This window comes from Borostomias antarcticus (genome assembly GCF_949987555.1).
Source record: "Borostomias antarcticus genome assembly, chromosome: 1".
Classification (NCBI taxonomy): domain Eukaryota; kingdom Metazoa; phylum Chordata; class Actinopteri; order Stomiiformes; family Stomiidae; genus Borostomias; species Borostomias antarcticus.
In genome coordinates, this window is record NC_140234.1 from 30,357,709 (window position 1) to 30,381,313 (window position 23,605).

Consider the following 23,605-nt stretch of genomic DNA (forward strand, 5'->3'; position numbering starts at 1 on the left):
TCCTCTACCTCCTCTCCGCCAGCGCACGCTATCTCAACCTCCCCGTCGTCGACGCCCGCTATCTTTATGAGATTTCTCCAGAGTCAGCAGGGGCGTTGGCTATCCCCTCCATCACACTCAATCTTCTCTAAAGAGTTCCCGTCTTTGAGGAGGAGTGCAGGGGCCTACAGGTGTTTTTCGGCCGATGACCCAGTGACTTGGTTCAAAGGCACTCGAAACCCCTCGTCCCCTGGGGGGGGCGTGCTCGGGAGGACAGGAGCCAGGCTTGCGAGATGAACGCCGGCCCTGTGTGGAGGCCCGGAATGTTCTGGGGTCTATGGGGACTAAGGCCTAAAAATGTGTCATTTAATCAGCTTTAGAATAACAAATATATATATAATATATATTTTTTATAATATATAATATATAATATATATATAAATAAGGGGAAAGGCTTGGTAATATATATATATATATATATATACTGTATATAGTATAGAAGAGTGCTGATATTACCAACTTATAATTTAATAATTGTATTACTCATCACTACCATTGCTTTGTAATGCAGTATTACCATGCCAGATGTGCACCCTAAAAGCAGCTGATGATTGTATTTGACTTCCACATAACTGTAACACTAAACTGACGCTATTCCCTCTCAAGACGACCACCCCTAAAGTACCCCCAACGGGTCATGTCAAAAAGCGTCCTGATCGCTGATGACCAACTGCATCATGCCCTGACTCCGACAGGCCGCAGCATGGCCACCGCCATCACTAAATCATCTCATCGCTCGGGGACTTTCAGGGGGAAAAGCAATTAGTAAAGGGAACCATTACCGGGATAGATTAACTTCTGAAATGCAGACGGAGATGGGGCCTTTTAATCGAGTGGCAAATGACCTGATGAAAAATCAGGGAACAGGCACAGAGGGAAACGTTTTTCTTTCGACTGGCTGGTTGCATAATTTTGAGGGCTTCATAATGAAGTGGACACATTGCCCTGAAGAGGTGAGGTGTGACGGAGGTCAAGAGCCCAAGCTCTCGGAAATCCCACACAGGGAAGCAGGAGGGAGGGAAATGCAGCTGCCCAATCAGAAGGGAAGGAGGAGGGAGAGGGAAATGCAGCTGCCCAATCAGAAGGGAAGCATTGCCAAGAAGCTGTAAAATGTCCTATTCTCCGGTGGGCATTTAAAATCGCCCCTCTTGACACTGCCACCACTCAGAGCAAATAAAGGTCCCAGAGAATATTAAACCATTTGTCTTTTTTTTGTACTCTCCCTCTTGCCTCAATTACAGCAAGTTCAGTTGTGCTCATTCTGGGTCCTGGGCCCCGTTAGAAGACTAAAGGTAGGGAGAGCATCCTGACGGCCTGCAGGAGACGCCTGTCGGGAAGCGCACACCTGCTTCAAAAAATCATTTACACTATAAAACGGTTAGCAGTGCTCCCTGGTGCACTGAACCAGTCAAATAAGACACGTTAACCTCCTGTCACAGAGACACGGCCTCAGTGGTACTCAACCCCGGCTCTGGAGCAGAATCACAAGTGAGCCGTTGTGCGTTGGCCCGTGGGGGTGGGCTGGAAAACGGCCCGGCTTAAGTGAGGCCCGGCTGGTTAAGCAGAAAAGCCAGACCATCACTGTGGGCTGATGGTCCAGATACAGCTGGTATTACGAGTCCAGGCGGTTTCCGCTCCGAGAGGTGAAATCATGTAAGTATCACAAGATCCCCTGAAGACCAGCTATAGTACATAGATACAATGAAGACCAGCTACAGAAAAAAAATATACCTGAACACCAGCTACAGTATAAAATTATACCTGAACATCAGCTACAGTAAATAACTATACCTGAACACCAGCTACAGTATAAAAGTATACCTGAACATCAGCTACAGTAAATAACTATACCTGAACACCAGCTACAGTAAAAAAATATATACCTGGACACCAGCTACAGTAAATAATTATACCTGAACACCAGCTACAGTAAAAAAATATATACCTGAACACCAGCTACAGTAAATAATTATACCTGAACACCAGCTACAGTAAATAATTATGCCTGAACACCAGCTACAGTGAATAGTTATACCTGAACACCAGCTACAGTATAAAATTATACCTGAACACCAGCTACAGTAAATAATTATACCTGAACACCAGCTACAGTATAAAATTATACCTGAACACCAGCTACAGTAAATAATTATACCTGAACACCAGCTACAGTGAATAATTATACCTGAACACCAGCTACAGTAAATAATTATACCTGAACACCAGCTACAGTAAATAATTATACCTGAACACCAGCTACAGTGAATAGTTATACCTGAATACCAAACTCCCCTGAAGACCAGCTACATTAAATAGTTATACCTGTAAACCAGCCACAGTAAATAGTTATACCTGAACACTTGCTACAGTGAATAGTTATATCAACACTAGACTCCCCTGAAGACCAGCTACAGTAAATAGTTCTACCTGTGCACCACCAGCTATAGTAAATATTTATACCAGAAGACTAGCTACAGTGAATAGTTATACCTGAACATCTCCAACAAAGGTAGGAGATGGAGCATGTTGTAGTCAGAGAGCTTTGGACTCTAAAACAACTCCTCTGTAATCTTCACAAGTACATTTAGTTTCACTCTTTGGCACTGGAGCTAAAAGCATTCAGAGAGCTAAATAAAGCTCAGGCTAATAAACACATACACACATACTAACAGACACACACACATACACTTTAACACACACACACGTTAACACACACACTCTTTAACACACACACACGCGCGCGCACACACACACACACACACACACACACTAACAGACACACACACACACTTTAAGACACACACATACATTAACAAACAGTCACACACATACACACACACTCATTAACAGACACACACATATATAAGACATACACACACACACACACACACACACACACAGACACACAGACACACACTCTGCGAGCGGTGAGCATCATAACAGAACTAATCCTGCGCAGCCAGGAGAGAGCTGAGTCTCCTTTCTCAGCTTCCTCAGTCAGCCCTGAACAACTCCTATCATCCAGAGATAGATACCCCAGGTTCACCAGGTTCAGCATTCAACGACTTTACCAATACTTCACCAGGTTCAACACATTAGGACTACTTCACCAGGTTCAACACATTAGGACTACTTCACCAGGTTCAACACATTAGGACTACTTCACAAGGTTCAACACATTAGGACTACTTTACCTGGTTCAACACATTAGGACTACTTCACCTGGTTCAACACATTAGGACTACTTCACAAGGTTCAACACATTAGGACTACTTCACCTGGTTCAACACATTAGGACTACTTCACAAGGTTCAACACATTAGGACTACTTCACCTGGTTCAACACATTAGGACTACTTCACCTGGTTCAACATATTAGGACTACTTCACCAGGTTCAACACATTAGGACTACTTCACCAGGTTCAACACATTAGGACTACTTCACAAGGTTCAACACATTAGGACTACTTTACCTGGTTCAACACATTAGGACTACTTTACCTGGTTCAACACATTAGGACTACTTCACCTGGTTCAACACATTAGGACTACTTCACAAGGTTCAACACATTAGGACTACTTCACCTGGTTCAACATATTAGGACTACTTCACCAGGTTCAACACATTAGGACTACTTCACCAGGTTCAACACATTAGGACTACTTCACCAGGTTCAACACATTAGGACTACTTTACCTGGTTCAATATATTAGGACTAATTCACCAGGTTCAATATATTAGGATTACCTCTAGTGTTTCAACATAATAGGACTACTTTACCTGGTTCAACATATTGCTTAACGTTTCAAAGTGCTGCTGTGGTGTACAGAAAAGATCCAAATGCTGAAACGGAATTCTGACCAGATTTTAGGCCTAACATAGAAATCTTGCTAGAGACAGAAACACTGTCCATCGCCGTGGTGTGGTGGTCTAATGCCTTGTCCTCGTGTGTCCACACAGCTGCCCACCAGGGACAGGGGCTCGCGTCCTGGTCTCATGTAGACCTGAGTACGGCCCGATCCCAGAGAGAGACGCTCCCTGAGGGTGGTTAGTATACTTCGCCTTGAGGGTTCGTCGCACTACAGTGACCCCGTGTGGCATCAGAATCCCGGTCACAGGCCTGAGAGAGTCAAGTACCTGTCTCTCTCCTTCATATCCCTGACCGGCGGGGTTGTGCGACACACCTTCCTCAGTAAGAACAGGGCAATTGGACGATTATGTCAGGTGCAGCTGGCTACCAAGATGGGACATTCGGGAAAAATTTAGGAAAAATCCCCAAATAAATGTATTAGATATAGAAACAGACACTGTATTGAGCATACTTGTGAGGTGAAAATGTCTGCATAGTGAGTGTGTGTATATATATTTTTTGTGTGTATACTATATACACAGTATGAGTAGTGGTGAGTGTATATACTGGTATACTGTATGAGCAGTAATGAATATTGTGGCCAGACCCTGCCGTGCGTAAAACCTCCCCTCAGCACCATGGACAGCGGCTGGCGGGTAAAGAGCTCCACGTCCGACTTCAGCACCCTGGACAGCGCGGACAGGTGATCAACGGGGTGTACGGCCCCTTTGTCGTCGCCCAGGCAACCCTCCTCCCCACCTGCAGGCCATGTGGCAATCAGGACCAGACGGGGAGAGAGCTCCAGCTGAGACCAATTGGCTAATGTGCGTCCAGGCTCCTGAAAAGCCCAGCCAGCGGGAGAGACAGTCTGAGGACTCAGGAAGTAGAGGACGTGTGGGAGTGACAGTCTGAGGACTCAGGAAGTAGAGGACGTGTGGAAGAGACAGCAGTGTGAGGACTCAGGAAGTAGAGGACGTTTGGGTGCGTGAGCTTCTGAACCCAACCGCTCAAGTATTATTTTTCTCTGTCCGTAGGAGCCGACGCCCACAGACTGACCGGTCCTCCCTCATGTGCCCCCCGGGCCCTGAGAGGAGAACAAGCTCCCCCGCTGACGGAAATGACTTGTGTTCATGTTTTTCATCTCGCCTCCAACTGCAGGTCACAATTGGAAAAACGAAACTACCCGCATACCTCGCCACTACTGGAGTTCTACCCGAACCGGCGGATGATACGGGCCCCTCCTCACCGGTGACTGGGGCCTCCACGCCTGGCTCAGACCCTGACTCAGACCCTGACTCGGAACCTGGAGAGGCAGCCTTGGACAGCGCCGACACTACTCCATTACCAGAATCTGACAGCTCCCCCCTAACCGAGCTCTCTGATTTCCCGTTCCCACAAGGGGGAGGGGAACGACCCCCCGGCCGGTTTGCTGTGGCCCAGTTAGAAGATGCTAACCTGCGTCATGCCTGGGGGAGCGTCAACGCCCATGACGGGCAACCTGTGGATCCGGTGAGTCCCCTCTCTCCACCGTATGTCTTCACGCGTAACACTCTTCTGTATGGTATGGTGAAGGTGAGCGAATCGAACCGCTAGTCGTTAAAAAATGCTTTGTATCCAAAGTACTGTTTATGGCGCATAACCATGTCCTAGGAGCCCATCTGGGGATGGACGAGACTAGAGAAAGAGTGTTGGCTTGGTTCTACTGGCCCGGCGTCAAGCAAGCGGTTCTGAACCATTGTCGCCGATGTGAGGCATGCCAACTGAACGCGCCCCAGGCCAACTACCGCCACCCCCCGATACCGCTGCCCGTTATTGATGTGCCATTCGAGCGGATAGGAATGGACATCGTGGGGCCGCGTCCGAAGTCCAGCCGAGGACACCGGTACATCCTGGTGATACTCGATTACGCCACCAAGTACCCCGGCCCCCCCCCTCTGGCCAGCCACCGCGAACGCCGTCGCCAAGGAGCTCGTACTGCTCTTCACCCGGGTGGGTATCGCTAAAGAGGTCCTCTCTGACCAGGGTTCATGTTTCAGGTCATCCGTTCTCAAGGAAGTACTGCGCCTCCTGAGGGTGAAGCAGCTGAGGACGTCCGTTTACCCCCCACAGACTTACGGACTGGTGGAACGCTTTAATAAAACCATCAAACAGAAGCTGCGGAAGGTCACTGAGGTGGAGGTGAGAAATTAGGATCTGTTATGTGCCCTATGTGCTTTTTGCTGTCCGGGAAGTTCCCCCTGCAACCGGATTCTCCCCCTTCAACTCCTATCCGTCCGACGTCCCAGAGGGCTCCTGGACATCGCCGAGGAGGCCTGGGAAAGCCAGCGGTCGCCCCAATGGTCTGTCGTGGAACATGTCGACATCCTGCAACAGCAACTGCGACCGGTGTGGCCCCTGGTACGGGAGCATCTAGAGCGGGGTGTGGCCCCTGGTGCGGGAGCATCTAGAGCGGGGTGTGGCCCCTGGTGCGGGAGCATCTAGAGCGGGGTGTGGCCCCTGGTGCAGGTGCATCTAGAGCGGGGTGTGGCCCCTGGTGCGGGCGCATCTAGAACGGGCCCCACAGAGCCAGGCCCGGGTGTACAACCGGGGCGCAACCGGGGGTCAGGTGTGTGTGTGTGTGTGTGTGTATATATATATATATATATATATATTGGATTGGAAATGTTTATTTCAGTGTCATGCACCCGGGACAGGGTGCCCAGCCCATAAGGACTTACAGGACACATCGATAGTAAACATAGACACAAAGTCAAACACAATCATTCCACAACAGACATTCCATTGCAATCAAAAGTGAACTAATAGCTCCAGCCATCTTCTTCAAGCCATATTACATGTAAATCATTTTGCAGTTCTTAGAGTCCATGCTCTCTTAATAAAGGTAGCAGTAGTGAAAATCTCTTCTCTGAACAGCCACTCTAGCTTTGCATCATCTCCTACCCAGAACAACTCTGGCTTCAGGTTTTGCATTTTTTCATATAGAAATAGTCTGGGATCATCATATAATGGACAATGAAACATAAAATGAAATCCGTCCTCCGTCACTTCAAGATCACACACTGTATATATATCTATATATACTGTATGAGTAGTGCAGAAGATCACAGTAGCAGGAGTGTGACACGGTTCAGACAGAGAACACTTTGTTTGGAGTGCAACTCCAAATTACAACAAAATCCTGTGACTAAGCATTAGGCAAATTAGAGCCCCCACTGCTGACTAGAACATGGAGAAGGAGGGGTGGAGGAGAGGAGAGGGAGGGGTAGAGGAGAAGGAGGAGGGGAGGAGAGGTTAAGAATGCCCCTTTGCATAATCATGATGCCGAACGGTGAAAGTTGGAGGTGTCCTCTGACCTAGCTGGGAGGGTTGTGGAGAGTAGGCGAGGGCGTGTGTGTTATTTCAGAGCTGCTCAGTCGGTTTTGTAAACAGGTCAAAGCAGCGCCAACCTGCGAGAGCTGAGGATATTACTAATTAGATTCTCTGTGAAAAGACAACACGCGTGTTCAGCTGGAGGAGGACGAAGGGGGAACAGTACGTCCCCTCCGGTCAATTTATACACCTCCTCTCCCCTCTCTATAAATCTGGCTCAAGGGCTCCCAGACAGCTTCAGTTCTGCTTAAGATGCACTTTGGAGCGGACGCACGACGCTGGGGGCAGGAGGACACTCTGTCATAGTTAAACACACACCGGGTAGGTAGGCAGCAACAGCCGCACACACACACACACACACACACACACACGCGTTCACACACACGCATTCATACACACACGCACAGACACACACACACACACGCATTCACACACGCATGCACACACACGCATGCACACACGCACACACACGCATGCACACACGCATGCATGCACACACACACACGCATTCACACACACACACACACATGCGCACATGCACACACACGCATGCACGCACACACACTATGGGGTGTGATTCGTGCCAGCGTAACAAACACTCAGTGCTTTCGTCGCCTGCATTGCGTGTATAAAGGTACTTTGGCGAGCTGATTAATAGGCGTGCATATACGCACGCGTTACGAGTCGCTCGCATTCTCAGAGAGTATTAAGAATTAAGAATATTTATTTGCACTCAATCAAATTCCAGGACCCTCCTTGCATAACTTTTCCTAGATATGTGTCGTTTTATCTCCACTATCGCTACATTTTGGCTGTTCGAACTGGTGCTGACGGTGCTGCAGCGCCCTCTATTCACAAGAAACACGTGTATCTGAACATTTGTTTTAAATTGCGAAGAAAGAGTCATTCAGATATTAGGCTTTATTAAAAACAAGTTGCTTAACATGTGCGAATTCCATTTATTGAGAATGCATTACCAATTGGCAAGGACGAGATTAGAACCAGCTATGATTTAAAGGCAACTGACCTTACATGTGCGGCCGCTAACACGTCTGCTGCGCAAGCAAGGCACTGGCACGTTTGACACGTCGCTATGCAATTTCTGCACACATTACAAGACGTACGTACGTACGTACATCTATGATTTTACCAAACTGTCATGTGTAGTGTAGTGCATATGTGAGGCGCATCTAACCTGTAGTGTTGCCGTCACGCACACGATGCGCAATACGTGTAAACAACATGTGCACAGCGTCTACGTTACAGGTACGTTACAGCTATGAGACGTCTGTCTCTCCATTGTTTGTCAATGGAAATTATACACGTGCGTTTAGACGTTTGATGTCATCGCGTCTTAAGTAGGCGCAAGTCAAGCGTTTCAGTATGGTGTGCTGGCACTAATCACACCCCATACACACACACGCATTCACACACACACACGCACATGCACATGCACACACACATGCACGCACACACACACACCGCAGTCTGAGAGAGTACTTGAAGAGACAGGTCATGTGATCCTGGTGCCCTGCAGCACCTGCTTCCCACTCCCATGAAACCAACAAACAAGCAAGCAAACAAACAAACAAACAAACAAACAAACACACACCTGGAACTACATGACTACAATGTTATATTTTACTTGATTTCTTATCTTTATCTTTTATTGTGTTTTATCTTCCATCTTATTTTCCTGTTTTTTGTTACCTCCACCCCAGGGGCAAAGCCCCGCAGGGCGGAAGGTAATGTTTTCGCCCCTGTCTGTCTGTCTGTCTGTCTGTGTGTGTGTGTGTGTGTGTGTGTGTGTGCGTGCGTGTGTCTGTAGGCGGAAAGGATTAAACAAAAAAGACTGTCCCGATATGCATGAAACTCAGTGGAGGGGTGCAGCATGGGCCAAGGAACTCACCATTAAATTTTGACCATGATTCATTCATAGGTGGCTCTACAGTACCCATATAACTGTAACTTCAGTGTAGTGGGGGATGTAGGTTTCAGTTTCCTCATAGGTTTCAGGTTCTTGGCGCCACTTGCAATACCGAGCTTGGCCACTACACCAAAAACTGTCTGTTCCTTGCCATGGGGGCTTGCTTCATGCGTCCCAGGCTGGTGTCTATTTACTTTTTCAGCTCGATCCGGAAGGTAGAACGCTAGAGCCCGCCTACCATAATTTTTCCGTCCGGCAGATGGAAGATGATGCTGCGCAGTGTTATTATTTAGATCAGCAATATTTAAATTTCACCTTGCGCCTGACGAGACTACTGGCTGCAGTGTAGAGAGCGACAAACAAGCTGCTAAAGCTGTTGCTGATTATGGTGTTTTGTGCGCACAATACCACTTAGTGTGTTGTTATCAACTGACCATTGCCAGTTCCCACTCGCACCTCCCGGGACAAATGGAATGCACCATAACATTATATTTCTCATTCGTGTGGATAGTTGAAGCGATGCATTCTGTAGGCTACCTCAATAGAGTCCGCTAAATTACCATGTTTAATGCTTTATGTATACTATCTGTTAGTGTGAAGTGTGATGATTTCTGTACAGCCAAGATCAAACCCAGCATGGGCAAGTGAGCGTAAAGGCAATACTGCCAAGCAACACAGAGACACCTGTTACATAGACTAGTGTCTCATCTTGCATTTAAACAATAATGTAAACTTCAAGCATTCAAAGTAAACTGCAGACACTTTCAGATGTCATTGGCTGTATAACTCCCATCTCAAATGTACATCTTGTAAACTACGGTCTGCAGACTCTGAACCAGCCCACTCCTCCCTCCACTACTGCTCTGCTTGGCTGGTAATGAATGTGAATGGGAAGTCTTCACAAAACTAGCAACGTTTTGGAAATCGGAGAGGAAAGATGTCAAGCAGAAAGAGGAAAGTACAGGTGGTGCTACAGTAACCAATTCAAAAAGCCAATAGGAGAGCACAGCACATGAGAGGTGGTGGTGGGAGGTGGGAGGAAAGGTAGAGGGGGGGGGGGCAGTTGGGGGGGGGGGACAGGGGCGGAGGTCTGCACTCTGAGTGCAAGCCCCTCTAGTTTATGTCTATTTTTATGTGAAGCACTCCGTGCATGTACATCCTCTGTTGTGAAGCACTTTAAGCTGCATTAATTTGTAGGAAAGGTGCTATACAAATAGGCTTCTCACGAACACAAAGTGAGCACACACAGATACTGAAACAGAGAAATGTGCAGGGGGACACACGCGCGCACACACACACACACACACACACACTCACACACACAGTAACGCTGAGAAGGTGTGACTCTTCTTCCAGGTGGGTGGACCAGCAGTCATCACAGGCAGGGCTGCAAACGGATCCCTGGCTCACTCACAACACCTCTACCCTCCACTGTAACCTCCCCCTCTTCTCCTCTCCTCCTCCTCCCCCTCTCCTCTCTCCTCCTCCTCCTCCTCCTCCTCCTCTCTTCTCCCATCACTCCTGACTCCACCCCTCCAGACAAGGCTTTCGTGGTTGGACAGGTCTGCTCTCAATTTACCTCAGAGAACATCTGCTAATTAATTGGTTTATCCGCTCAGGTAGACGTCTCAGTATGTGTGTGTGTGTGTGTGTGTGTGTAATGACCACATTGCACCAATGGATGGATGACCCCGTCGCGTTGGAATGAGGAGAGAGAAGAGGAGATGGGAGAGAGAGGGGAGTAGACTCCCAGACAGACGTGGGGGGTGAGGGGCAGGCAGAGGCACCCTCCGGTGGGGAGGGCAGTCTGGAGGGGGGGCACGGGGGTTGGGATGGGCTAGGAGAGGCAGGGAGGGGTCCAGACAGCTTTCAGATAGCTTGATTGGACCTGCTACCTGGAGCCTGGCCCTCCCTCTCTCCCCTCCTGTAATCAGGGATCTAACGTGACTGGACAGGAGTAGGCGGACAGGATTGAACGTAGCTTTAAGAAATCCAGTCATGTCCGATTAGTGATTACCATGAATCAGCAGCTTCCCACACCGGCTCAGATGAGAGGACCTGAATATTCTGGATCCAGACTGAAGCTGAATATTCAGGATCCAGACTGAAGCTGAATATTCAGGATCCAGACTGAAGCTGAATATTCAGGATCCAGACTGAAGCTGAATATTCTGGATCCAGACTGAAGCTGAATGTTCTGGATCCAGACTGAAGCTGAATATTCAGGATCCAGACTGAAGCTGAATGTTCTGGATCCAGACTGAAGCTGAATATTCTGGATCCAGACTGAAGCTGGAACAGGTGAAAGATGATTCTCGGCCAGCGCCTAGTCAGGATTTCAGGTTTTTCAGAAGTTCAGAAGACCCAGTTCAAGTTTTTATATTGATACCCACATAGCAGGCAATACAAGGTTAAGATTAATAAAAAATTCAATAAATAAAAAGCTGAAATGGGTCATCCCAGTGGCTCATGGGGTTAAGGCGTGTAACATAAAGGCTAGTCCTGACCGCCGACCCGCGTCTGAATCCAGCTATGGCCCTGAACTGCATGTCCTCCCCTCTCTCTCTCTCTCTGTCTCTCTCTCTCTGTCTGTCTGTCTCTCTCTCTCTCTCTCTCTCTCTCTCTCTCTCTCTCTCTCTCTCTCTCACCCACATTTCCTGTCAATCTTCACTATCCTATCCCAATAAAACGACCAGTTTGTCTAAAGGCCATCTGATAAAACGTCCGGTCTGTCCACAGCAGTGTTCTGCACATTCACACTTTAGTTAGCTAGTTCAACGGTCAGTTCACGGTCAACTGAACTAGTTTGTATTGAGCATAATCTTGGAGTCGGCAGCAACATTTCACTGTTCCCAGTCCCCAAATGTGTTTTATTTGAATGCGCTGCTCCGAGCTATTCTTTTTTCAGGAGAACCTCCTCTCATCCATTCATCCCCAGTCATTGCCACAGCCCATCATAGAATCATAGACTTTATACGTTTTACTACAGAAAAAAGGCCATTATTCAGAAAGTAAAACCAGAGGTGCAGCAAAGGTATACTGTAGATGCAATGGTCATTTAATTCATACTGCATGAACCAAATTATTTTGCAGCAGTTCAAAAACATAGAAGTCATTGATATGCTTGGTGAAGGGTTTTAGGATCCTGTACCAACACAGGCCAGAACTGTAAGGAGCAGGAACCTGGCTGAGGTACTGTAGGAAGCTAAGGTTGTGCCTCATCTATTCAAAGCGCAATATTCCCTCTGGATCAGGACTTATCTTTTCATAAAATCCGTTCAAATATGAATATGCAACGTCTGAAGTCCCTCCACTAGCCATCCATGGAGCTGTGTAGCATGGAGCTGTTAGCCATGTTGGTGATATAAAACAGTGTGACAATCCTGTTGTCAGATTTGGTGGTTTTCCGCCAAACCTTTTGGGCTGTTTTGTATGCGTTCTCATCTGGAAAGTTCCACAGTATCTGGCGACACTCATAAGCTTAGTTTCCTAACGCGGGAGCGCCGTTCACTCCCGCCAGACTGAACGTCGCTCACTTTGACGCTCAGCAGCTTCAGATGGGTGCGTTCAGTTCACCGTTCATCAAAAACATGGACGTGTTCAGTGAACGGCGCGTTCAACACACACACACACACACACACATACACGTCACATCACTTAAACCACATCCAACCAAAGAAGATAAAATCTCCAGCTGGAGCTTACCTTGCCAAATTGTTCAAAATACTGCTTCACGTCTTCGACTACTGTGTTCGCAGATAATCCTCCTACAAATATTTTCTTTGTTCTTGTGACCATCTGCAAGAGAGAGAGAGAGGGAGAGAGAGGGTGGAGAGAGAAAGGGAGAGAGAGAGAGAGAAGGGGGGGAGAGAGGGGGGGGGGGGGAGAGATGAAGAGAGAAATTAGCCCCGTATGAAAGCATATGATTGTAAATGTTCAGAGCATTAACAGCACAGTCTTCCACTGTCTGAGTCAGGATGCAGATATTCTAGAAATAAGATGTTCTAGAACTCATCCATCAGTGTTCCTTGAAAGCTCTGACTGCTGAAAAGACACAAAGTTCACAAAGCACATAGCAAAGCCGTGTAAACGTTGTAGACGGGACTGCGTCGCTGCCTATGCACCGTCTATCTGAACACTAGGAGACATGTGGCCCCTAAGCTGAGTACCCAGAAGCCCTCACTGCAACAAGAACTTCTGGGAACCAGCTATGATATTCGTGGACACCAATGAGAATCAATCCATCAATAGGATGCTGATTGCTGATTGGCTCGCGCAGATAGTGGGCTGTGCGGAGAGGCTGATTTGGTCTCTGATTGGTCGCTGACCGCAGATTTCCACTTTTCAAGTATTGCTAACGAGTCCTGCATTCTAGTGAGCTGTCGGTAGCATATCTGGCACACAAGGTGCAATTTACTTGGACTTAATGTTCAAATGCAGCTGGATTTGAAAGGTAGGCCATTGTGCTGGCTCCGCCCCTCTGCGCGTGTGTTGTGGCACTTGACTCCAGACTATGTGGACCCCTGGTCTGCTGAGAAGGTGTGTGAACACGTGTGTGTGGTTGGAGGTGTGTGAACACGTGTGTTGTTTGAGGTGTGTGTTGTTGGAGGTGTGTGTGGTTGGAGGTGTGTGTTTGAGGTGTGTGTTGGAGGTGTGTGAAGAAGTGTGTGTTGTTGGAGGTGTGTGTTCTTGGAGGTGTGTGTTGGAGGTGTGTGAAAACATGTGTGTTGTTGGAGGTGTGTGTTGCTGGAGGTGTGTGCTTGAGGTGTGTGTTGTTGGAGGTGTGTGTTGTTGGAGGTGTGTGTTTGAGGTGTGTTGTTTGAGGTGTGTGTTGTTGGAGGTGTGTGTTGTTGGAGGTGTGTGCTTGAGGTGTGTGTTGTTTGAGGTGTGTGTTGTTGGAGGTGTGTGTTGTTTGTGGTGTGTGTTGGAGGTGTGTGTTGTTGGAGGTGTGTGTTGTTTGAGGTGTGTGTTGTTGGAGGTGTGTGTTGTTGGAGGTGTGTGTTGTTGGAGGTGTGTGTTTGAGGTGTGTGTTGTTGGAAGTGTGTGTTTGAGGTGTGTATTGTTGGAGGTGTGTGTTGTTTGAGGTGTGTGTTGTTGGAGGTGTGTGTTGTTGGAGGTGTGTGTTTGAGGTGTGTGTTGTTGGAGGTGTGTGTTGTTGGAGGTGTGTGTTTGAGGTGTGTGTTGTTGGAGGTGTGTGTTGTTGGAGGTGTGTGTTTGAGGTGTGTATTGTTGGAGGTGTGTGTTGTTGGAGGTGTGTGAAGAAGCACCGGGACACTTTTTTTAACACTTTTCTGCAGCCCGTCACCGTTGCCACTACCTGTCCCCGTTCTCCCAACAAACATACACACACACACACACACACACACACACACACACACCAAATAGCTCTGGATGCTTTTAGTCTCACAAAAATGCAGGAACACACACAGAGCGGTCGGAGTGGTGGAGAGACGAAGGGGCCTGCAGCTGAGTGGGCGAGAGAGGCGCCAGGTTTGGGATTAGTCACACAGCACAGAACGGCTGCAATTTATTTTCCCAGCATACAGTTCAGGTCCGGGTTCAAGATAAGTCATCCAGAGGCTCTATACGAAGCCTGCCATTAAGTGTTTTATTTCGAGTTACATACAGCTGCAGTACATCTGCCACTGGTAAGGTAACAATTACACTGAATTATTTCAGGTGAAAACAACAAATCTTAATCCAGATGGAAGGACCCCCCCGTCATATGAGTGTTCCCCCCGGGGGATTTTTCTACCGGAGCGGTCGTGACGGTGCTGTGAAGTGCGTCTTTTTTTGTTGTCTGTTTTTAACATGTATTTTTTTTACAGAGACTCTGTTCAGAGCCATATGGAAGATGAAATCTATGGCAGCACTGAAACCCAACGCCACCAGAGCTGAGGATGTCTATAAAAACTTTTCATGCATTTCTGACGTGGAGGAGGAGGAGAGGAGGAGGAGGAGGAGAGGAGAGGAGGCTAAACCGTGGAGGGTCCCAGCAGAGAGCAGCTAAATACAGACTGTGTGTGTGTGTGTGTGTGTGTGTGTGTGTGTGTGTGTGTGTGTGTGTGTGTGTGTGTGTGTGTGTGTGTATGTGCATACGTGTGTGTGTGTGTATGTGCATACGTGTACAGTGTGTGTGTGTGTGTGTGTATTTCTGTAGGCAGAGGGCAGGTAAAAACAGACTGTGTGTATGTGCATGTGCGTGTGTATTTCTGTGTATGTGCATACGTGTGTGTGTGTGTATGTGTGTGTGTGTGTGTGTGTGTATGTGCATACGTGTGTGTGTGTGTATGTGCATACGTGTACAGTATGTGTGTGTGTACTGTATGTGCATGTGTCCCCCACCTCTCTCTCTCTCTCTCTCTCTCTCTCTGTCTCTCTCTCTCTCTCTCTCTCTCTCTCAATCCATGCTAGGCTGTCTGAGGTCCACCTCTCTCTGTCTCTCTCTCTCTCTCTCTCTCTCTCTCTCTCCATGCTAGGCTGTCTGAGGTCCATCTCTCTCTCTCTCTCTCTCTCTCTCTCTCTCTCTCTCTCTCTCTCTCTCCATGCTAGGCTGTCTGAGGTCCATCTCTCTCTCTCTCTCTCTCTCTCTCTCTCTCTCTCTCCATGCTAGGCTGTCTGAGGTCCATCTCTCTCTCTCTCTCTCTCTCTCTCTCTCTCTCTCTCTCTCTCCATGCTAGGCTGTCTGAGGTCCATCTCTCTCTCCTCTCTCTCTCTCTCTCTCTCTCTCTCCATGCTAGGCTGTCTGAGGTCCATCTCTCTCTCTCTCTCTCTCTCTCTCTCCATGCTAGGCTGTCTGAGGTCAATATCTCTCTCTCTCTCTCTCTCTCTCTCTCTCTCTCTCTCTCTCTCTCTCTCCATGCTAGGCTGTCTGAGGTCCATCTCTCTCTCCTCTCTCTCTCTCTCTCTCTCTCTCTCTCTCTCCATGCTAGGCTGTCTGAGGTCCATCTCTCTCTCTCTCTCTCTCTCTCTCTCCATGCTAGGCTGTCTGAGGTCCATCTCTCTCTCTCTCTCTCTCTCTCTCCATGCTAGGCTGTCTGAGGTCCATCTCTCTCTCTCTCTCTCTCTCTCTCTCTCTCTCTCTCTCTCCATGCTAGGCTGTCTGAGGTCCATCTCTCTCTCTCTCTCTCTCTCCATGCTAGGCTGTCTGAGGTCCATCTCTCTCTCAGAACGTCTCTGGGTGAGAGGCTGCCGGAGGCCAGACAGCGTTTATCTAAATGCTGAGTAAATATGAAGGCTCACTGTGTCCCGGCTATTATGAGAGGGGTTAGGATAAACCCACAGACTCTCTCTCCAGATAGGGCTCGTCTGTCGTGTAAAAACCTCTCAGTTCTGTGCTCCGCCTCGCCAGCGAGAGCATGTTTAGTTGAGTGTGTGCCGCGGAGGGGGGGGGGGGCTTCTCTAGAAGAGTGACTGCCCTCCCCCCCCCTCCCAGCCCCAAGCCCCTGATCCACCCACGTCCACGGACAGGCGCCGGATCTCTCCGGACCTGACGGCGGCGCCCTGTAGCAGCGGCAGACGACCCGGGGGGGGAGAAGGGGTGAGGGAGCGCACCAGTCCCCCCCCCCCCCCCCCCCCCCCCTCAACCCTCGACACCACCCGGGGTCGCGCTCCGTCTGCCGAACCAGCTGCGCGGAAGACGGCCCCCTGCTGTGAAGGCTGGCGGTCGGACAGACAAGAGGTGGGGAGGGCATCTATCACTCTCACTCGCATTTATCAAACCGCCATCTTTTTCGACGCCGTCTCCGTTCCCCCCCCCCCCTGTCCGTCCACCATCTTTTCCTACGGTTTCATCACTCCTCTCTTGATAATCTGCCTCTTTTTTTTCTCTTCCAGTGAGGGGGGGGGGGGGGGCAGCTGCCTGGCCGTGTCGGAGCAGAGCAGCGTTTTTCAGCGTCGTCTTCATGCTCTCTGACAGCCCGCCAGGCCCTGCAGCCAGGGGGGATTTCTCAGCCTCTGGGAACAACGCAATTACTCTGTCCACTTCTCTGCTCCGTGACACCAGACAACAGGCCCTCCATCTTCCCTTCCCTCCCTCCTTCCCTCTCTCTCTCCCTCCCTCCCTCCCTCCTTCTCTCTCTCTCTTTCTCTCCCTCCCTCTCTTTCTCTCTCTCTTTCCCTCCCTCCCTCCCTCCCTCCTTCTCTCTATCTCTCTCTCTCTCCCTCCCTCCCTCTCTTTCCCTCCCTCCCTCCCTCCCTCCCTCCTTCTCTCTCTTTCTTCCTCCCTCCCTCTCTTTCTCTCTCTCTTTCCCTCCCTCCCTCCCTCTCTCTCTGTCTCTCTCCCTTCCTTCCTCCCTCTCTCTCTCTCTCCCTTCCTTCCTCCCTCCCTCTCTCTCTCTCTGTCTCTCTCCCTTCCTTCCTCCCTCTCTCTCTCTCCCTTCCTCCCTCCCTCCCTCTCTCTCCCTCTCTCTCTCCCTGCTCTCTTTGTCATATGATTGCAGTTGTCCTCAGAGTGTCCAATCATGTTTCTCTCCTCACGTCTCCTGGACTTCATTTGCATGAAGTGTGATGGTTAGAAACAGGCTTTCAGCAAATCAGATGTCACGTAAAAGAAAAAAAAATCATCTCTGGCCAGGGATTGGAGCGTGGACAGCAGAACTTGTGGAGTAGCATGAGAACAAGACAGTGCAGTTCTGTACATGAGAGGATGCTAGACCATGCATTCCTAAGCCCAGTCAACAAACATGTAGACTCAGCACTGTCCGAACGCAGCCTCACAGGGACTTAAGACCACAGCTGTGTATGTAAACAGACGCAACAATGCACAGCACCAGATGATCAAGTAGTTATTTCTAGAACATCCAACAAACTGGCATTGCTTAGTAAAACAACAAAGGGTTCCTGGAAGTAGCAGGTCCAAAGCTGGCAGCCAGAGACGCTAGAACCTCCGCCCATGAATGCATTCTGTGGCCCTGTGTGAGTGCACGTGCACATGCATATGTGTGTGCGAGCAGCACATGTTTGGTACTGCTGCTTATGTTAGTTTGAGAGCTTTATGCCAGTCCAAACCCTTCCCATGTCGAGATATGGCCGTTTCAAGACTCCACCCATTGGCAATGACAGGGGGGAATTTTTCGCTCCTGAGCCTAAGTCCAAAAAATGAATGGAGGTGAATGGGCGGCCGTGTTTAGGCGGCTCTGTGGCGCCCTCATCGGGTCGGATCCGCTCCAACATGTAATGGGTTCTAATTTGGCCCATGCTACAGTTTCATGATCGTTTTTGCATAATCCTGCCAACAAACCAACCAACCAACCAATAAACCAACCATTAAATGCAATTATTGTAAGTTGCTTTGGATGGAAGCGTCTGCTAAATGACTAATATAATGTAGCCAACCAATGAACAGAGATAAAGATAATAAAGATAAAGATAAAGATAAAGATAAAGATAAAGATAAAGATAAAGATAAAGATAGACAGACAGACAGACAGACAGACAGACAGACAGACAGACAGACAGACAGACAGACAGACAGACAGACAGACAGATAGATGAGAGGCTGCTGCTTTTATAGAGACAGAGAGAGAGACAGAGAGACAGAGTGAGACATACAGAGAGAGACAGGGAGAGAGAGAGACAGGAGAAGGAGCCTGCTGCTCTTATAGAGTGAGAGAGAGAGAGAGAGAGAGAGAGACACAGACAGAGAGCGACAGAGAGAGAGACAAAGAGAGAGAGAGAGACAAAGAGAGAGAGACAGGAGGAAGAACATGCTGTTCTAATCGTTGGGGGAATAACAGCGTTCCACGCCAACGTTTCCTTATTATTAGTGTAAATTTGAAGAAGAAGAAGAAGAAGAGCTCTATCTGTGAGGCAGCAGGAAGCTGACAGCGGAGGTTGCTTGGTCAAAGGTGCAACAAACAAATGAACACACAACCATGGCCGAGCTTCAACAAGCCTCATCTCCTCTCCTCTCCAGACCTGCTTCCCTAGCTGGCCTGTTAGTTTGGAGTTTTAGGAGTATATATAAATACTGTAGGCCCAATCAGGGATGGGAATGTCTTTTTTCCTCCCTGGCCAGGGTGGTGAAGGTGAAGAAACATCTTGAGATGAGCAAAGACATGGGAATGACTGGAGAGAGTACCCTAACCCTAACCCTAACCCATGCTGTTGTGTGTGAGTGCGGGTACGTGCGTGTGTGTACGTGCGTGTGCGTGTGTGTGTACATGTGTGTGTGTGTACGTGTGTGTGGAGCTGCTTCCCAGTCCGCTGCTGATGGTGCCATTTTTTGGTCCTGTCCTCTTTAACAGCACAGCTCTATCAACCCCCCCCCCCCCCATCCCCGTCTCTCCAGTGCCTCCTCAGTGAGAATGTCAGCTGTCAGCCTTGTTGTGAAAGATGCTCCCCCACACACACACACACACACACACACGCACCACACTCTCCACAAACACACACTCTCACTCTCTCTCTCTCTCACTCATTCACTCACACTCGAACACACAATTGTGCCTGATGTGCTGGTAGGTGCTGATAAAGAGAAGACTACACTGAAAGCAGGAGGGCTGTTTTCACAGAGGAGGCAGCTTCTGAAGAAAAGCCACTGAGCTGAGGGGGGGGGGGGGGGGCATCAAACCTCCATCCACTCCCCTTTAAGGTTATCTGTCCCTTCTTCATAAAGCAGAGGTCCCATTAAACGTTGCCCATGTTTGTCAAGTAGGCCAAGTCAAGCACGCACAATACGGCCAGAGAGAATGAAGAGCTGAAATGTTCCGGACGTTTCCATCAACACCACCAGCAACGATGTTCCGGGGGGGGGGCGCAGACGGGGTTTTAACATTCTGATTGGTGAATTAAAACTGCTGACTTCCAGCTGCGAGTCTCTCCCTCAGAGAACTCCCTGAGAAGGAGGCTTTCACCGCCTGACTTCAGGAGGATGTGGGGGCTCTTCTCAAAAAGAACACTTCTAGTTTCATGTGGGGAACAAACAATGGGATGCAGAGGGATGGGGTACCGGCCTGGAGCGGTGAGTGTGTGTGTGTGTGTGTGTGTGTGTGTGTGTGTGTGTGTGTGTGTGTGTGTGTGTGTGTGTGTGTGTGTGTGTGGCGAGATTGAAAAGCGATAGGAGGGTGGTCTTACTGCTGCATCTCCGTTGCTCTGGGCAACCGGGAGATCCAATTAAGATCACTCATTAGATGTGCCACGTCAAAAAAAAAAAAAAAAGCCCCCCGAAACATGGATCATTATCGAGATGCTAAGTGTCCAATAGAAGTCATACGCGCACACATGCGCGCACGCGCACACATGCACACACACGCACACTAAGAATTTCATGGTATGCTTGAAGCCAGCATGTATGTCTAATTCATATTAAACATGGTGTATGAGAGCCAAACAACAATGCACCAAGCTGCTCCTTCAAACGGAGCCTTGCAAGTATGATATTAGAGATGTAATGGTATGAAAATGTCATATCACGATTATAGTGTGCAAAATGATCACAGTTATCAGTATTATCGCGGCATTATAAAATGTGATGAACATTTTCCAAAACTTCTGATACACACACTGAAATCATTTCTCTGAGTTTTATATTGAAAACCACAAATAAAAGTAGCAGCATTATGCACTTTTTGTTTGCATAAACACTAAAATAATGCGTCTTGGATATTGTGCAACTTTGGTTGATGTTTGACACTATTTACAAGTGAGTTTTTCAAGGCGCGGAAATCAAACATAGTTTTATTGATAATTTTATCCTGATAAATGTAATGGAAATTCATGGCAGTTTATCATTATACCGGTTATATCATTATACCGGTTATCGTTCCATTCCTGTGTGATATGAGGACAGTACGGGACTGGGCTGAGAGAGGAGAGGAGAGGAGAGGAGAGGAGAGGAGAGGAGAGGAGAGGAGAGGAGAGGAGAGGAGAGGAGAAGTGGGGAGAGGCGGGGAGAGGGGAGAGGCGGGGAGAGGGGAGGAGGAGGAGAGGGGAGAGGAGGGGAGAGAAGAGGAGAGGAGGGGAGAGGAGGGGAGAGAAGAGAAGAGGAGAGAAGAGGAGAGAAGAGGAGGAGAGGAGAGGACAGGAGAGGAGAGGAGGGGAGGGCAGAGGAGGGGAGAGGAGGGGAGGGGAGGGGAGAGGAGGGGAGGGGAGAGAAGAGGGAGAGAAGAGGAGAGGTGGGGAGAGGCGGGGAGAGGGGAGGAGGAGAGCGGAGAGGAGAGTGGAGAGGAGAGGCGGGGAGAGGAGGGGAGAGAAGAGGGAGAGAAGAGGAGAGGAGAGGTGGGGGGAGGTGGGACAGGGAGAGGGGAGGAGAGGTGGGGGGGACCACCTGCGGGTTGTTGACAGAGCTGCCCGTCTCAAGCCTCGCCCCCTGGGGACAGAGCGAGGCGGTGGGCACAGATGAAACGTGTTTGTGTTTACTTATTTACCTCTGATTAAGTGACAGCTCTCTACTCTGATTGTGGCTGACGACGACACTGATTGTCGCTGACTGCCGAGGCTCTCCAAAAGAACGAGGAGACAGGGGAAAGAAGGGGTGAGAGGAGGGATGAGGACCTCTCGCTAGAAGCAGCCTGCGTTAATCAGAACCCCCTCCCCCCGCTCTCTAGAGCTGCTTAGTGTCTCCATGACTGGACCTGATTACAGTGATATAATGACCCTCCCCCTACACTCCTTCAATCTGTCCCTTCCCACCCCAACTCATCCCTCCATCATATCAAATAACACACCAGCCACTGATTGCAGCAGTCCTTAACCATGTACTCTTCATGAGCAGAGAGAGAAAGAGAGAGAGAGGGAGAGAGAAAAAGATATGGAGAGAGAGAGAGAGATATGGAGAGAGAGAGAGAGATATGGAGAGAGATATTCATTCAAACCTTTATTTAAACTTGAAAGGACACATGCACCTCATTTACAGCTAGGGCTGTAACGATAACAAATTTTGCTAGACGATTAATTATCTCAGAAATAATAGCGATTAATAACATAATTGTCAAAAAAACGAGATTTTTTTTCTTTGTACGTTGAGTAGAGGACCTAATGCACCTGCGTGACTTTTCTTGTTTTAGGGGGATGCACTTGCAAAGCATGCCCTGGTGGGAGGGTTCTAGGTTCCAGAAGGGTTCTTGAGCTGTGGCGTTTTATATGTTAAAAAGACAGAGATCATGTTTTTAAACTCTGTGATTGAAGGGAGAACCTCCATCTTCAACCGAGTCTGAATGTCATTCCAAGACTTTGGAGCAGCGTACGAGAACGCTGTCCTGCCAAGCTCTGTATTAGCTCGAGGGACCTTAAAAACAAGCCAGTCACTGGAACGAGTCCGATAGGAAGGAACGTTCCAGTCCAGTAGGGCGGCAATATAAGGGGGTAGTCTACCGATAACCGCCTTAAAGATATACAGATACCAGTGATGGTCACGCTGAGCTGCTAGGGATGACCAACCGACTTTTCTGTACAGAATACAATGATGTGTATCATACTTGTCTTCTGTAATGAATCTAAGTGCAGCGTGGTACACAGAGTCCACAGGTTTCAATGTAGACGCTGCAGTGTGCCGATAAATTACGTCACCATAATCAAGATATGGAGAGAGAGAAGGAGAAAGAGAGAGATGGATAGAGAGAGAGAGAGAGAAGATATGGAGAGAGAAAAGATATGGAGATATGGAGAGAGAGAAGGAGAAAGAGACAGATGTATAGAAGAGACGAGAGAGAAAGAGAGAGAGAGAGAAAGAGAGAAAGAGAGAGACAGAGAGAGAAATAGAGAGATAGGGCTGGTAGATTTTCTAACGTTAGTCTGGGGGGGGGGGGGGGGGGGTCTCCTTTTCCTGTCCTCTCCTGAGGCCTGTGGCGTGCCAGGGTCGTGTCATCAGGGCTTGAGTGACAGCACGGTGGCCAGCTTGCCACATCCTATTCACGCTCGCTAAATTTAGCCGCAGAGCACCAATTTGTCCTTATTTGCGAGGGGGTATTTTAATTCAGATATTCAAATGTGTGTGGCAAGCTGGCGGTCGCCGTGGCAGCCCTAACCCTGACTGACAGCCATCGCCGTATCTGACTGAAAGCTCACGATTAGATGATTAGTTACATTATGCCAGGCTGGCTGGATGCAGGACACACACATGCATACACACACCACACACCACACAAACACACACACACACGCACAAACGCACAGTCCATGGTCCACTGACTGCGGGGACCTCGGGGGGGGGGGAACCTCGGGGGGGGGGGGGGACATGTTTGTGACAGTCTCTCTTTTATAAATGTCCTTTCCCAGTTCCTGTCATAGCAACCACAGAGGACATCCTGTCACCCAGCAGCAGCAGCTGCTGCAACGCACTCGCTCATTGTTCTCTGTTCTCTGTGTTAGGATGAGGGTGGATGAGGATGGATGAAGGTGGATGAGGTGAAGGTGGATGAGGATGGATGAGGATGGATGAAGGTGGATGATGGATGGATGAAGGTGGATGAGGATGGA

At 48.8% G+C, this 23,605-nt stretch overlaps 1 protein-coding gene across 1 annotated transcript in view; it reads right to left on the bottom strand.

The window, feature by feature from the left end:
• Window positions 1-6,300: 6,300 nt before the first annotated feature.
• LOC311326150 (RNA-binding protein Musashi homolog 2-like) overlaps window positions 6,301-23,605 on the bottom strand; it is a gene marked incomplete at its 3' end in the record, with an annotated part of 85,611 nt that continues 68,306 nt past the window's right edge. Inside the window, exons 6-7 of the mRNA XM_084459001.1 lie at window positions 12,893-12,985; window positions 6,301-6,402 (exon numbers count right to left, since the gene is read on the bottom strand). Of these exons, the coding sequence (XP_084315127.1) occupies window positions 6,301-6,402; window positions 12,893-12,985 (195 nt within the window). The remainder of the gene's footprint in view (window positions 6,403-12,892; window positions 12,986-23,605) is intronic.